We start from the raw sequence: 14,944 nt of genomic DNA on the forward strand, positions 1-14,944 counted from the left end.
TATGAGTTCAAAGGACAACCCTACCTAAGGTTGCATTGGAGGCAAACTTATCCAACTGTAGACCCATTAATTATATCGAATTAGCAACATTCATTGGACTTACACACATTGTAAGATTAAAAAAAAAAACAAAAAAAAGAGACTATTCTAAATGGAAAACCCTTCATCCTAAACCTTAAAAAAATTAAGAATGAAAATTTTGATAATAATATGAGAATTTCAAATGAAAACATGTGACAAAAGAGGTTTGTTGGGAATGAGCTCGTAGCTTAGTATATCCGCAAAAGTTGGTAATTCGATCCTTTCACCCTTAATCCTTTTTTATATAGACTTGTTAGTTTAACATTTAGTAATAAGTGTGACCTAATTCTCTACCACTTGCTTTTCAAGAAGTGTGATGTTAGCACTGTTGACTCCACCATGGGTCGATTATTGACCCCTTTATAGGTCTAGTCAACAAAGTAAGGGCAACAGGCTCTAACCAAAAAAAAAAAAAATGTTATTGTGTAGAAGATGCTTTTTCCCGCGTGGTAAGGGATCCAAACGGTTCAGAGTTTATCAAACGGTCAGAATTGCCATTTCAAATTCCGATATACTGTTTTTTCCTTTTTGGGGGAAATTGATTCGGCGGCTTCTTAGATCGGTTGGATACCGAGTGGGTCGATGCCGCCAGTGGTGGCGTAAGAATCACAGAAAACTCGAAAAGCTGAAGAACGTTCCCCAACTGCTAAAACCCTAGCACTCTAAAACCTCCTCTGTTTTGCAGAGGCCAACCAACAGACGAAGGCCAGAGGTTTCTACTCTGGAGATTTTTCGAGTTTAAGATTTATTTCATTGCCCACATTTATATGTAAGGTCACTGACGCATAGTTTTTTTTTTTCTCCTTCTTTTTACTCGAAGGAGGTCGGGATGAAGAACCTGCAACTTTCTTCAGAGATCTCTTTCGATGTAGAGTTGCAGTTGGAGGAGGAAGTTCTTCTTTTCTCTGCTTTCGACATCGAGCGGAATCGCTTGTTTTTCGTTTCATCGACTGACGGGGTATACATCAGGCAGCTTCCTTTGTCTCGGGTAAGTTCTTATGAGCAACAGTACCGTAATAATTCATTGTATGTCATTATCGTTTCTTTCCATCCATTATATACGAATCAACATCAAAATATCCCCAATATCATTATAATTTTTCCATTCCGGTTTCGGCTGAATTAGTTCATTGTATGGCTCTATGTTGGCGAAGATTTAAATCTTAAGAAGAAAACCTACAAAGTATAATTCAGAGAATTTGGTATTGCATTATTTGTATTTAATGCTGCTTGTTATCTTTATCAGAAGGAACAGAAGGAAAGGCTATGGAACAAGAATCTGTCACCCACGGAAAATGACACTATGGATCTGGAACCTGGGGATAGTATTACTGCTTTGGATTATCTAATGGAGAAAGAGGCTCTTCTAGTTGGAACTTCTAATGGTTATCTGATGCTGCACACTGGGGATGGGAGTGACACTGAAGTTGTTGGTCGGGTGGAGGGTGGTGTCAAATGTGTTGCTCCTAGTCCAGATGGAGCTCTGATTGCTATAGTAACTGGTTTTGGGCAGATACTGGTTATGACTCATGATTGGGATTTGTTGTATGAGACTATGATTGACGATCACCCGGCAGATGTTGACGTACGTAAGGACTTCTATCCCTAATTCTCTATTCCTCCATATTCATATACGCATGACGAACATGATCTTTATTTTAAGTTGTATTTTCTAGTCTAGTAGTGGCATACTCAGGTGGGAGCCTGTGGAAACCTTAGTACCTTACTTCTTCTACATTAGACACGTCACATCAGGATTTATTTATATAAAATGAGTCACATCTGGGATTGAAACAATTTTTTTAATGGATACACAAATTCGGAATCAAAGTTTCATTCTGTGATATTGTCTTAGTGGGACCTACCTGTTATTAGATTTTAGAATATTTTGGCAAAAAAATCCAGAAAAATAAGTGTATTTCACTTGGTTGGCTATGCCCACTTTCAGATTTGGAGGATCTCGCAAATGGAACCCATTCAATTATGGGTCATGACAGATCCCACTGAAGCAATGTAAATGAGGGGGGAATGATTTCTTTGTGGACCATAAGGGTGAATTGGTAAAGATAAAAACGTTATCCACAATTCGAGGATGGATGCTAATCGTATGACTGCAACAAAATATAAGGAGACATGAATTTTATAGTGGATCAGCCTCTTGCTTACATCCACTACCAAAGGCTCCTCACCATTGGTTTTCCACTATCACAACTGGTCTATAGGTGCCAATCAAACCTTTACCCACTCCCGTTACCAGGTTGGAAGCCACCTAGTTGCTTCCAAGGTAGCGGCCAAACCCTTTCACTCCAGTTCCTAGGAAGTGAACCGTCTAGTTGCTTCCAAGGTAGCAACCAAACCCTTTCCTGTTGTGGAGAACCTTTCTCCCTCAAACAACTTCTTATAAGAGAGAGTTTTTGCAAACTTAAAATGGAAATGCCTCTACAATAGGCTCATAGACAAAATGAAGCTCAAAACAGACCTCCTGATTTGATTCCTTCAACCTATTAGCCCACTCCTATAATGCTCACTTAGTGCATGAGTAAGTGACTTGAATGGGTTGGTTGAGAGAAGTAACTGAGTCCTCATTTATTGGCAAATTCATAACAGTAAAAAAATTAGCCGTTTATGACTGTTGGGCTTTGGATGGTTGACCGCCTAATGGTCTGGTCAATCATTCTGACTAGCCGTTAGAGCCCAGTGACTCCTTTAGCCTAACTGTCAATTGGCTGGCTGTCTGTTTGCAGATTTTTGATATATGATGCTCTCGGAAAGTTTTCCTGATGCATCTGATATCTGGTTGACCATCTGTTCCTTCCGGTTGATTGCCACAGAAATTTGCCAAGGCTAGTTTGGCCAAGCTGCTGGTTGACCGCTTCTTACAGCCTGATGTGGGAGACCACCCTCTCTGATTAGTCATGAAAGTTTATCAACTTGTTTGCAATGAAATTGGTTGTCTTCCTTAGTATTTTGGGTTACTAAATATGCTAGTCTAAGGGCTTATAGGCTGCGGTAATCATTACATAGGATTCCAAGAAAGTGTACAAGTAAAATCTTAATCTTAATCCTATGTCTTCTTGAAGCTTGATCTCTATCTCTTTAACCCTTTGATAGCTCATATTTTGTGCCAAGTCATTTTATCTGTCAACTCTTGAACTTCCGTGGCTTGGTGAGGTTTCTAAGATGTGACCTAGGCTTCAACTTGCGCTTCAAAATTTGTCTTGCTTGATTTCTCCTTTAGATCTTTGCTTGATGCTTGATGAAGCCAATTATGTTCAACATAAGTTTGTGCGAATATTTCAGCCTTCACATTTAGTACACGCATTAGTTCCCCAAAACCATCACGGGCACATTCCAGGTCATCACCAAGGTATCCAATGTTAGACTATCGCCTAGGTGATCATGTTTTTCATCACCAAAACACAATGGGGAGCATTTTGAAAAATACAATATGCCAACATTCTTCCCATTCTTGTGAACTTATTGAGTTTTCCTTTTGATCTTGTGACTATTCAGGTGATGCAACTGGTTCTACTATTTATCCATTTGAAAATTCCATTTCCTGGCGAGGAGATGGAAAATACTTTGCCACTCTAAGCGAATCGAAGGATTCTTCTTCCTCACAAAAAAAGCTTAAGATTTGGGAGCGGGATTCTGGGGCATTGCATGCTGTTACAGAATCAAAAGCTTTCATGGAAGCAGCCTTGGACTGGATGCCAAGTGGGGCAAAAGTGGCAACTTCCTTTGACAGAAAGGCTGATAATAAGGGCCCCTTGATTGTTTTTTTTGAGAGAAATGGGTTAGAAAGAAGCTCATTTAGCATCAATGAGCTAATGGATGCAACAATAGAAGTACTAAAGTGGAATTGCAGCTCAGATCTTCTTGGAGCTGTTGTCAGATGTGAAAAGTATGATGCCATCAAAATCTGGTCTTTCAGCAATAATCATTGGTACTTGAAACAGGAAATAAGATATCCTAAGAGGGACAGGGTGAAATTCATGTGGGATCCTATGAAGCCATTGCATCTGATCTCTTGGACTCGTGGTGGCAAGATTACAACCTACAACTTTGTCTGGATGACTGCTGTCATGGAGAATTCAATCGCATTGGTTATTGACAACTCCAATGTATTAGTAACCCCTCTTGCTCTATCACTTATGCCACCTCCTATGTATTTATTCAAACTCAAATTTCCCACTGCAGTTTGTGACATGGCTTTCTTTTCAAAATCCTCCAAGAACCAGATGGCAGCATGTTTGTCGGATGGTAGTTTGTGTATTGTAGAGTTTCCTGCTTATGACACTTGGGAAGAGTTGGAAGGGAAAGAATTCTTTGTTGAAACTTCTTCTGAGATGGCATTTGGGTCATTGAAGCATCTTATTTGGTTGGATTCACGCATTCTTCTTGGTGTTTCTTACAATAGTGATACTGATACCTGTTTGTTGACATCTTCCAGTAAGGATGAATCTTCTCATTGTCAGGGAAACTACTTGAGTGGGTACTCTTTGCAGGAGATTGAGATTGTATGCTCTGAGGATTGTGTCCTGGGTTTAGTGGCTTCCTCAGGTTGGGGTGCAAAAGTCTCTTGTCAATTCTCCTTAGAAGGACCAGTAATTGGCATTGTCCCAAACCCTGCTAAGAGAGGCTCGGCCTTTGTTCAGTTAGACGGAGGAAGAATTGTTGAATATACTTCAAAATTGGGCATCACAGGGGTACCTGCAGACCAGAAGAAGCTTGATTACGGTATTGGGTTCTCTTCATCCTGCTCTTCAATGAGTATAGCATCTGTCTATGACAATGGAGTATTGCAACCTTTGCCTTTTGGGCTTGATGATAATGGCAGGCTACATGTCAGTGGCCGGTTATTATGCAACAATTGCAGTGGTTTCTCATTTTACTCAAATTCTGCCAATCAAATGATCACACACTTGATTCTCACAACCAAACAGGATTTACTTTTCATTGTTGACATGGATGACATTTTGCATGGAAATCTAGAAGTAAAATATGAAAACTTCATCAAAGTTAGCAACAGAAACAGAGAAGAAAACCGAGACTCTATAAATATTTGGGAAAGAGGTGCCAAATTGGTTGGTGTCCTCCATGGAGATGCAGCTGCTGTTTTATTACAAACAACTCGTGGAAACCTAGAATGCATACATCCAAGAAAATTAGTCCTAGCATCAATTGTTAATGCTCTGGTCCAAAGGCGTTTCAGAGATGCACTTCTTATGGTAAGGAGGCACCGGATTGATTTCAATATCATTGTTGACCACTGTGGTTGGCAAAACTTTCTTCAGTGTGCTAATGAGTTCGTCAAGCAGGTAAAGAATTTGAGTTACATAACTGAGTTTGTTTGTTCTGTAAAGAATGAAAACGTTACAGAGAAGCTGTATAGGAACATTGTGACCCTTCCTTACCTGAAGGCCTCCAAAGATATTCAAGCAGAAAATTTCGATGGATTTTATGGAAAGAGCAAGATCTCTTCTGTCCTGCAGGCAATACGGGAGGCTTTAGAGGATCAGGTACCGGCAAGTCCTGCAAAGGAGCTTTGCATATTGACCACATTGGCTCGCAGTGAACCTCCACATATTGAGGAAGCCCTGAAGAGGATAAAGATGGTCCGCGAAATGGAGCTACTGGTAGTTGATGATCCTCAGAGAAAATCTTATCCTTCTGCAGAAGAAGCTACAAAGCATCTATTGTGGTTAACAAATTCTGAAGCTGTTTATGAAGCTGCATTAGGCCTTTATGATCTGAATCTTGCAGCTATTGTGGCATTGAACTCTCAAAAGGATCCAAAGGAGTTCCTTCCTTTTCTGCAGGGACTGGAGCGTATGCCACCCCTAATTATGAAGTATACAATTGATCTTAAACTACAGCGATATGAGAGTGCCCTTAAAAATATAGTCTCAGCAGGAGATGCTTATTATGAAGATAGCATAAACCTCATGAAAAATAACCCTCAACTTTTTCCACTAGGAATTCAACTGTTCACTGATCCTTTCAAAAGGTCACAAATCCTTGAAGCCTGGGGAGACCATCTCCATGGTGATAAATGCTTTGAAGATGCTGCTACCTCTTATTTGTGTTGTTCCTCTTTGGAGAAGGCTCTGAAGGCATATCGTGCTTGTGGTCATTGGAAAGGGGTGCTTACAGTGGCTGGTTTCCTCAAATTGGGAAAGGAAGAGGTTCTACGACTGGCAAATGAACTCTGTGAGGAACTTCAAGCACTAGGGAAGCCAGCCGAAGCTGCTAAAATTGCTCTTGAATACTGTGATGATGTTGCCAGCGGAATCCAGTTCCTTATCAGTGCAAGGGAATGGGAGGAGGCTTTGAGGATTGGATTTATCCACAGGAGAGAGGATTTGATCTCGGAAGTGAAGTGTGCTGCTTTGGAATGTGCGGGAATACTGATTTCTGAATATGAGGAAGGACTGGAGAAAGTGGGGAAATACTTAGCGCGCTACTTAGCTGTTCGACAAAGAAGATTACTCCTTGCAGCAAAGCTTCAGTCAGAGGACAGGTCAATAGATGATGCTGATGATGAAACTGCTTCAGATACTAGTAGTAATTTCAGTGGAATGAGTGCCTACACCACTGGGTATGCCTCTTTGTTCTGTTGTTGCACAGCTTTCTCCTCTTATTTCTTTGCATGTGTTTGTGGCTTTGGATTTGCTTCTGAATCAGTGGAATTCTAGTGCTGTGGCAAGGCCAAAAAAACGTTTTTTTTTTTTTTTTTTTTTTGGTTTGTTTAGCTGCTGATATATGGTTTAATCGGTTGTAGATTGCGCTGAATTTTATGTTTCATGATTTTTTTTTATTTTTTGTTATTTTTTTTTTATCTGAATGATTTTAATATTGTAGGGATTATAAGTGTTCTGGGTACTGGAGGAACAATAAGATGCACTCAAGTATTTAATACAATATAAGGTGGTGATAGAGATTAAGGCATATGACCTTCTTCAGGGATGGTTGTCCATTAGAGATTGCCTGCTGTAAATGGAACTGTGGAAGTTTGTATTATATCTTTTGCCTCATGTTTATGTTTCTCTTGTAATTGCTGACAATTATTACTGTAGCCTGTATGCTGGGTTCTCAGTAAATGGTTATTGTTATACCCCTCTGTAGGTTCTGTGAAATCCAGCTGATACAACAATGTTGCTTTCAGAGCCTGCCATGCACTGAGCAAGTCTCATTACTGATTAGGTTCCTGGAAATGTTTTTTTTATTTTTGCAGAACACAATTGGGGAACTGTTTTAAAGAATGGAGACATGATTTTTTCCTTGTAAAGTTGGGATCAATTCGATTCTTTTGGGTTCTGAGATTTACTGTGTTAGGGTGGTACCTTAAAATTCTTAATTTCAAGAGGAAAAAATAAGCTTTACAATTAATGTTCAAGCAGCACCTCAAACCAAAGGTTGTGTTGCTTTAGCAAAAATATGATGGGAATTGAAGGGTTAAGAGAAAAAGAGATGAGAAAACAAATTGAAGTATGCTTTTGACACATTATGGCTTCTCTTTTGGATTGTTGGTTGTCCCACATGTGGGACCATTGGGGGTGGGAATCAGGGATCAGTTTCATTACTTAGGTTAATGGATTTATGGTGGATTACAAAGCTTAAATTGGTTGAATAGTTGAGAGTTGAGATTAGCTTTAAGCCATAGATATGGCAGGAATTTTGTGTTTCTTGGTGAGGGAAAATCTGCTTAAAGTCAGCCCCCCCCCCCTCACCCCCCTCTTTCCTCAAATGCATGCAGCTTTGTGTTTATTTCTCAGGCCACAAAGAATGATTTATATATGAAACATTCCATGGGTTGGCTTATTGCTTGCAACTTTGTGAAATATTAGCTCATTCTGGGTAACGAGAATAAGAAGGAACATCGGTCTTCAACTGATGGTAGGCGCCTAGGCGGAGACTTCATAAAAGGAGAAAGTATGCAGGCCTTGAAATATTGAATTAGTAATTAGACATTAAGAAGTGAAATTCGTAACTGCAAAGTTCCAAGTCATCAAACAAATGCCTCCATTGTCTCTGAAGCAGAAGCAATAAGACCAAACTTCTGGATGCCAAGAGTGAATTATAAGTGAATTATTCGACTTTCTGACTGCTCGAGTTTGGTGAATGTTTTCAACAATAGGGGAGATCCTGATTGGTCAATCTAGATAACATACATATAATATACATAGAAATGCATGTACAGAAGCACATAACGGCCAAAGCCATGCCATCTCTTTCTATCTCTTGGGCTTGGTGGATAATTCCATAAGGGCTCCCCACCCCCCCCCCCCCCAAAAAAAAAAAAAAAAAAAAAAACTAACTAATGGAGCAATGATCATGTTCATTAATTCATAATAATGAAAAGCTGGAAGCTGGACATCTCAGGCTCAAGTTACTGTCTTAACAATGCGAGGAATTTGTTTTGGTTCTTACCTTACTTGTTTCATGTATCTATTCTATTTGATTGCAAGGATTTGTCATTTGATGTCTACTATATTATTTTTCTTTATCAAACATATTTGACAATGAAGAACATGTGTTAATGAATTCCTCAAATATGTGTGGGTTTCTTTAGTCAGTTTTCCTTTTTTTTTTATCTTCTTGCTATAGCTCTGCTTATATATACGTTTGTTTTCTATAACTTGTGTATCTTGAAACTATTTATTACAATTTCTGTGTTTCTTCAAATAAACCTTGACAGAATTTCATGTGTCCACTTGCCAAACAGGACAAGGAGGGGTTCTAGTGCTTCCACAAGCTCAACTACAGCTAGCAAGGCACGTCAAACAAGGCATCAGAAGAAAAGAGGAAAAATCCGTGCTGGAAGGTATTAATAACTATGTATTCCATGCTTCCTTTCTCTTTTGCTACTTTTATTTGAAGATGGGATTATGGTTCCTTCTCTGCCACATCTTTCTCATGGTGTGGTTTGAGCACTGCAGCCCTGGCGAGGAGATTGCTTTGGTGGAGCATTTAAAGGGCATGTCCCTAACCACTGGTGCACAGCATGAGCTTAAATCCCTATTGGTGGCCCTTGTGATGCTTGGCAATGAAGAAACTGCTAGGAAGGTGCAACGTATGGGGGATAGCTTTCAATTATCTCAACGAGCAGCTGTCAAACTGGCTGAAGATACAGTCTCTAACAACAATATAGATGAGAGAAAGCATACATTGGAGCATTACGTTCAAAAAGTAAGAGGTGAACTGCCTCATTTGGAAACTATCTCGTGGCAGTCAAAAGTCCTGCTTTCTTCTTAACAGGTTAGTTTTTAACTTTCACCAACCTAGTTTGTCAGAGATACTTAAACCAGCCTTAGATACTAAGACATGTGTATTTGCAAATACTTAAGGTTTGTGGTTGAGATGGATATACACATGGATTTGGTGTTTGCAGTCTGCATTCGGCCCTGAGAAGCCTGCCATGTTTTGGAGTCTTTTTGGTGTTCGGGGAATTAGAATGAGGTTTGTACAGCATGTGGATTGATATTTTTTATCCTGGTGTTTGGTGTCAATTTCCTGGCTCCAAAGCTCCCTTAATTTACCAACTTTGAAAAAATAAATTTAGTTCTTTTCGAGAGTATTGCCTTGATGTTAACCATCAATCTATTTTATATTCAGCATGAAGTACTTATGTGCATGCATCCATATACTTCTTATAACCTGGAGAAAAGGATATCCTTTTTCGTATATTATAGCATTTATATTAACTAGAATGCTCTTCCTAGATATCAGAAGCCTTCAGAATAGGGTTTGTATTCCGGTTCCAAAGTAGTTGCCGAGATGAGGCTTAGTTGTGTTTAGTTGTTTTGTATCACACTGATCATGTTACTGATCGCATAGGCACTTTGTCATAACTCCTAACTCATCATATAGCGGTTATTCTTTTAGAGGGTGTCTTGTAGGATTTTTTTTTTTTTTTGGGTGGGGAGGTGGGGGGGGGGGGGGAGTGGGAGAAAAAGTTATTCGTTTAGAAGATTTTGTCCAAATTACATTCTATGCCATCCATCTTAGTTCTAACGTGTCCTTCTCATCCGTATGTTGTGCTCAATTTCTAGTTGGTCATATTTCAGTCAGTAAGCATACTGTTTCATTTAATACCCTTTGATAGCATTCTATTGACCGATATTTTGTTCTACAGGATCTCAGGATGAAAGAGAATCGTTGGAGGTTGCGAGGCTTGGGGGTTGAACTGCTTCACTAAATTTTCTTGGGTATTGCTCTATGAATTGATGTCTCTCTTTATCAGTGGTATTGCTGCATCTGGGAAGCCTACTGTTGAAGAGTTTAAAAAAGCAGTGGTTCTCTGTGGAGTTTGTGATTGCAAGCATTATAGAAGGTTCTTCCCTTCTCACCTGGAGAATATTGAAACAGTTATCCGTGCTTTAGTTAATTTTAATGAAAGTGGAGCTAGCCATGTTACAAGTTCAATCAAGTCCAAAACACGTTTGTGTTATACAAAATTATATATTCTGAGGTTGGAGGTTGGAGGTTGGAGGTTGAAATTATAGAACTGAGACAGGAAAAGAAAAGGGGGGGGGGGGGGGGCATGAAGCGTGCCTATGCACTAAATCTGGGAGGCAAGTAGACCTCTTTCCAGAAATTAGTGTTAGATTGATGTTTCCCATGATGCCAGAAAGTTGAAGAAAAAATTCTCCAATTGGTTATATGTATTGAACAAAATGCAGTTCATTTGATTCATTCTGTGACCACCAGGACCTGATTTGCTTAATTGCCTGACAAACACTACCAACCTCCAAACCAACACCACCCGAACTAAACCCCTCCCAGCACCACCACTTTCCCAACCTGAACCCGTCGATTTGGATTTTATTACTGAATAATCAGATTGCAGGGACTCTTACCTTGACAGCAAATAGGAATGCACATAAACACAATCTATTTGCCAAGGACTCTTACAAGTAGAAAGAAATTTGGTATTATCGCATTTGACTCCTAGAGGATAAGAGTCTCACTAGAGATATAATCCTACATGGTAACTAAGGATTGGCCAGCACTTGTGGCAATAGCTCAGTGTATTTAGCATGTAATAAGGAATGAAGCTAATGTTAGATGAATTAGTGAAGCAAAAGGGTATCCAAAATCACCTCGCCAATAGGTGTAGGTGGCGAGGTGATTCACCAGGACATGTGACATTCAAAAGAATGAACATAAAAACAAAGGGCGTCTTTCTCCACCGACTCTAAGAAAAAGAGGTGTATCTGTATCTCTTTTTTCCTCATTCTCCACTGCTCCCAATCTTTATTGTTGTTTGAAAATTGATATGACAGAGAAGTCAAAATTATAATGATGGATCTCCCCAAACTCCTAACTCCTAACCCCCCCCCCCACCCCTTTTTTAATGAAAATGAATCTCCGCTTAGGAAGGGGTAATGTGTATCAATTTAGAGATTTTTTTTTTCTTCTTTTTTTCTAATGAACGAAAAAAAGAACTATGATTTTCTACCCAAAAAAGAAAAAAAAAGAAAGAACTAGAAGATTGCGAAGAGAGAAAATTAAAAGCGTAAAAAAAAGGGCCCAACCGGGTTCGAACCGGTGACCTCTTGATCTGCAGTCAAATGCTCTACCACTGAGCTATGGACCCTTTGATGAGTTTATTTCTACTAAGATATTTATTATTAAATATTAATGATAATGAAAAATTTACATGGAAAACCTGCTTTTAGAAAGCAGTAAAAGTCAAAGTAGATCCGTGCGGCAAACTTTTTTTCAAGGGTAAATCCTACCTTTCGACTATGATTTTTGAGGAAGTTATTAAGGTTCCTCATTCACCCGAAGGTTGCTCTATTGTGATTGGGGGCAAGGTTATGTATATTATGATCTTTCTCAAATCCCACAGTGTTGGAAATCTTATGCGGTAGAGTGTGTTCTTTTTTATTCTCTTGAAGTTTTACTTTATCCCTAAAATAACATACAACAAACATAAAGTCTTCATCGTAGGTAAAAAGAAACTCCATCCTCTCTCTCTCTCTCTCTCTCTCTCTCTCTCTCTCTCTCTCTCTCTCTCTCTCTCTCTCTCTCTCGATAGTCTCATCTCATCTAACCATAATAAAGACCGAGAATTCTCAATGAAACATTTATTTTCATGAAAATGAATGTTAGTTATTTCTTTACCAAAGATGAGAAGAATACGACAACAATAACTCAACCTTATCTCAATTAAATGAGACCGACTAATGAAGAAAAGAAGAATATTCAATATGATAGTGACTCATATAAAACAAGGAGTAATATGATTGTATAGACTTTTGCATTACAATATAATATAAGCTAGGCATTGGGATTAGAGTGACCAACTTACATTACGTAGATGGAATAAACCCCAAAAATGTAAACTATGCAAATTGAGAAAAAACTTTACCCTATATAAATAGGGAAAATTTTCTAAAAATGGTGAAAGAGAAAGAATTCCTCCACCATGGGTGATGTGACCGCACCCCTTATTTTTTTATTTTTATTTTTTGGATCGATACTGTCCATCTTTTTGAGTATCTGATGACAGTATTGATGCCCATGATGAAAGATGGATGATAGAAAACTTGATTCAATTGATATTGAATTGGGTGAAACCTATCCTCAATAAAGATTGTCTAGCTTTAGAGACATTATCAGGGTTTTCCTTCTTTCCTTTCTCTTTCTTCTTGGCTTTGTAATAACCAAATATTCCAGGTTTTAAATGGAGGAGTATAATGGTAACCAAACACCTTAATGTGTTCTACTATATGATGGGGACCGAGTACTCACTTGATTTGAAATTCATTTCTTCAAAATTTCCTTCTTATTTTTCCGGAAAAAGGAAAAAATGAAAAATCACCCATAACTCTCCGGCCCAAACCTAACCCCACCACCCCATAACTCCCCAGCCCAAAGACAACCCTCCTCAACCCCACCCCATGTGAAACTTGATTGGATTCAGGTTTTCAGGTATCAACATTAACCTTTTAAATATTGGAATCGGCCTGATTCTAAATGAACTGATGATAAAAAACATATATATATATATATATATTTATACACACACACACAAAGTAAGAAAAGAGTTAACTAGAATATTAATGTGTTAATTATAATGATTAAATATATATTAACATGGATGTGTGGAAAAATAAAAAATAAAAAATTTCTTAAAAGTTATGTGGGACAATATAAAATTTGTCCAAGTTAAAAGGACCATTTAACCTAAAAAAATATATTAAAAAGAAGTAGAGAAAACCTTGCACGTGGCCAATGGGAGGGCACACGGGAGCATCTTTGGTGCACCAAATGGGGGGTAACATGGTCTTTTTGCACTCGTCAATGTCAGGGTATAGGCAACAATAGACTGACAGAATTCGTTTTCCCTAAGATCAAAATTTAAAACACATGTCATTTACAAGTACATTCTCATTAACTAGGGTTTTACCTCGGGTTGAGCGGCATAACACCCAAATCCAAAATTGGCTCCGTAGATCTTCTAAATCGGTTTTTTCTTGCTCACGGTATCATTTTTTTTTTGTAGAAAGGAAATGTACTAATGATAATAAGCATGTGTACGTATAGTCATAGCCTCATATGCAGAAAGGTCTTGAAGCCACAGAATAGTAATCGGCCATTCTGTCATACACCTGATAGACAGGGTCTTCCTTGCCTAGGCGTCGCAACAGAGTTTATAGCCCATGGAATAAAATTAAATGATATATAAACAAAGGAAGGGCACACAACTTGCACACATCCATAGTAACAATTGCAACATCGCATGGAGGAATTAGATTTAAATCTTGAATGTAGCAAATGATCTCCTTGCAATCAGATTCAACAAGGAAATAGATGTAACCATAATTGAGAGTTTGCGAAAGCGTCATTCTATTAGCTAAAACTTTTCCCTGAATCGCAGAAGCTAAGGGTTGTAAAAGATAATTACTCACTAAATCATTTTACAGGTTAATGGAGTTGCAGAAAGTGACGATTGGATTTGAATAAAATAGTCTGGTCCAAATTCTACGTGGAGGAATCTGTTTATATTATGAATTCATGATCGGGGTAGCTGATTCTGATTTTTTTTTCTTGGGTAAACGGCCAATTCTGATTCAAATCGATTGATTTTGTCGATTCCAAATCGTTTGTTTTTTTAATCCATGATCAATAGCAGCAGACTTTACCATCAAGCTCTGGCACCTCAATCCTTTACTTTTGATTGATTGAATAAATAAGTTCAATTCATTCGTGGGTTACCTAGATGGTTAGGGTGAATTGGGGGTTGTGTGGATAGACGCATAGTCTCAGGTTCAATTCCATCTGCAATTTAAGTGGAGATCGTGACGATGGATTACTGCACTAGTTTCCCGACGATTAACCGAAAAAATTGAAAATTTAATAATGATATTGGATTTCAATCACATGGTCACTTGGCTCACTTCACAGTGAATGAAAATGAAATCTTATTGCGACTTTAGTTTCCATTTCTTCTTAAATTCATGCGTCTTTTTTTTTCAGGTATTGATAAGTGATAAGTAGGATCCAACTAACATGTGACACGGTAGATCAAAGCCATTTATAGTCGCAACAAATGTTAGAGTTACTCTTAGAATGAGGGATGGGGTTTCTCTCCCTTTTGGCATACTGGGACTCTAATGGGAGGCCCACACGATGGGTTATTAGCTTAATGGTAGAGCATGCCCATGATAATTACGTCGTTGTGCCTGGGTTGTGAGAACTCTCAGCACATGAATAGTTCAATGTGCTCATCAATGCTTGACCCGGAAATGTGGATCATTCAAGGCACTATAGATTTATTTCGTCTGTGCTTCAGCATTCCCAAAGTTTCTTTCTAGTTTGAACAATTAACGAAAAACTGATCCTGTTTTTT

The 14,944-nt window shown here is 38.5% G+C and overlaps 1 protein-coding gene and 1 non-coding gene across 5 annotated transcripts; one reads left to right on the forward strand and one right to left on the reverse strand.

Annotated features, from left to right (window-relative positions):
• Positions 1-616: 616 nt before the first annotated feature.
• On the forward strand, positions 617-10,509 carry LOC122086950 (elongator complex protein 1). Of its 4 annotated transcripts, none has more exons than XR_006142581.1 (8): positions 617-793; positions 902-1,069; positions 1,328-1,670; positions 3,595-6,682; positions 8,810-8,908; positions 9,024-9,342; positions 9,432-9,543; positions 10,220-10,509. XR_006142581.1 is itself a non-coding variant. In XM_042655872.1 (7 exons), exons 2-6 carry the CDS (start codon positions 911-913, stop codon positions 9,337-9,339), a joined length of 4,005 nt encoding a protein of 1,334 aa, XP_042511806.1. In that variant the 5' UTR covers positions 617-793; positions 902-910; the 3' UTR covers positions 9,340-9,342; positions 10,220-10,509. The 4 variants fall into 4 exon arrangements, 2 of the variants coding, with proteins under 2 accessions (XP_042511806.1, XP_042511807.1); XR_006142582.1 differs by having other exon boundaries at positions 9,476-9,543; XM_042655872.1 differs by lacking the exon at positions 9,432-9,543.
• A 1,102-nt stretch (positions 10,510-11,611) lies between these two features.
• Positions 11,612-11,683, reverse strand: TRNAC-GCA. The gene has a single exon. It is a non-coding gene; the product is annotated as a tRNA-Cys (tRNA).
• Between the last annotated feature and the right edge of the window lie 3,261 nt (positions 11,684-14,944).

The sequence above is a fragment of the Macadamia integrifolia genome, chromosome 8 (assembly GCF_013358625.1).
Source record: "Macadamia integrifolia cultivar HAES 741 chromosome 8, SCU_Mint_v3, whole genome shotgun sequence".
Taxonomy (NCBI): Eukaryota; Viridiplantae; Streptophyta; class Magnoliopsida; order Proteales; family Proteaceae; genus Macadamia; species Macadamia integrifolia.

Bases quoted from the DNA above. Each gene is read 5' to 3' on its own strand.
- LOC122086950 (XM_042655872.1), top strand. From the start codon at position 911: ATGAAGAACCTGCAACTTTCTTCAGAGATCTCTTTCGATGTAGAGTTG. The intron at 1,671-3,594 runs GTAAGGACTTCT...GTGACTATTCAG, and splicing joins CCCGGCAGATGTTGACGTAC to GTGATGCAACTGGTTCTACT. The intron at 8,909-9,023 runs GTATTAATAACT...TGAGCACTGCAG, and splicing joins GGAAAAATCCGTGCTGGAAG to CCCTGGCGAGGAGATTGCTT.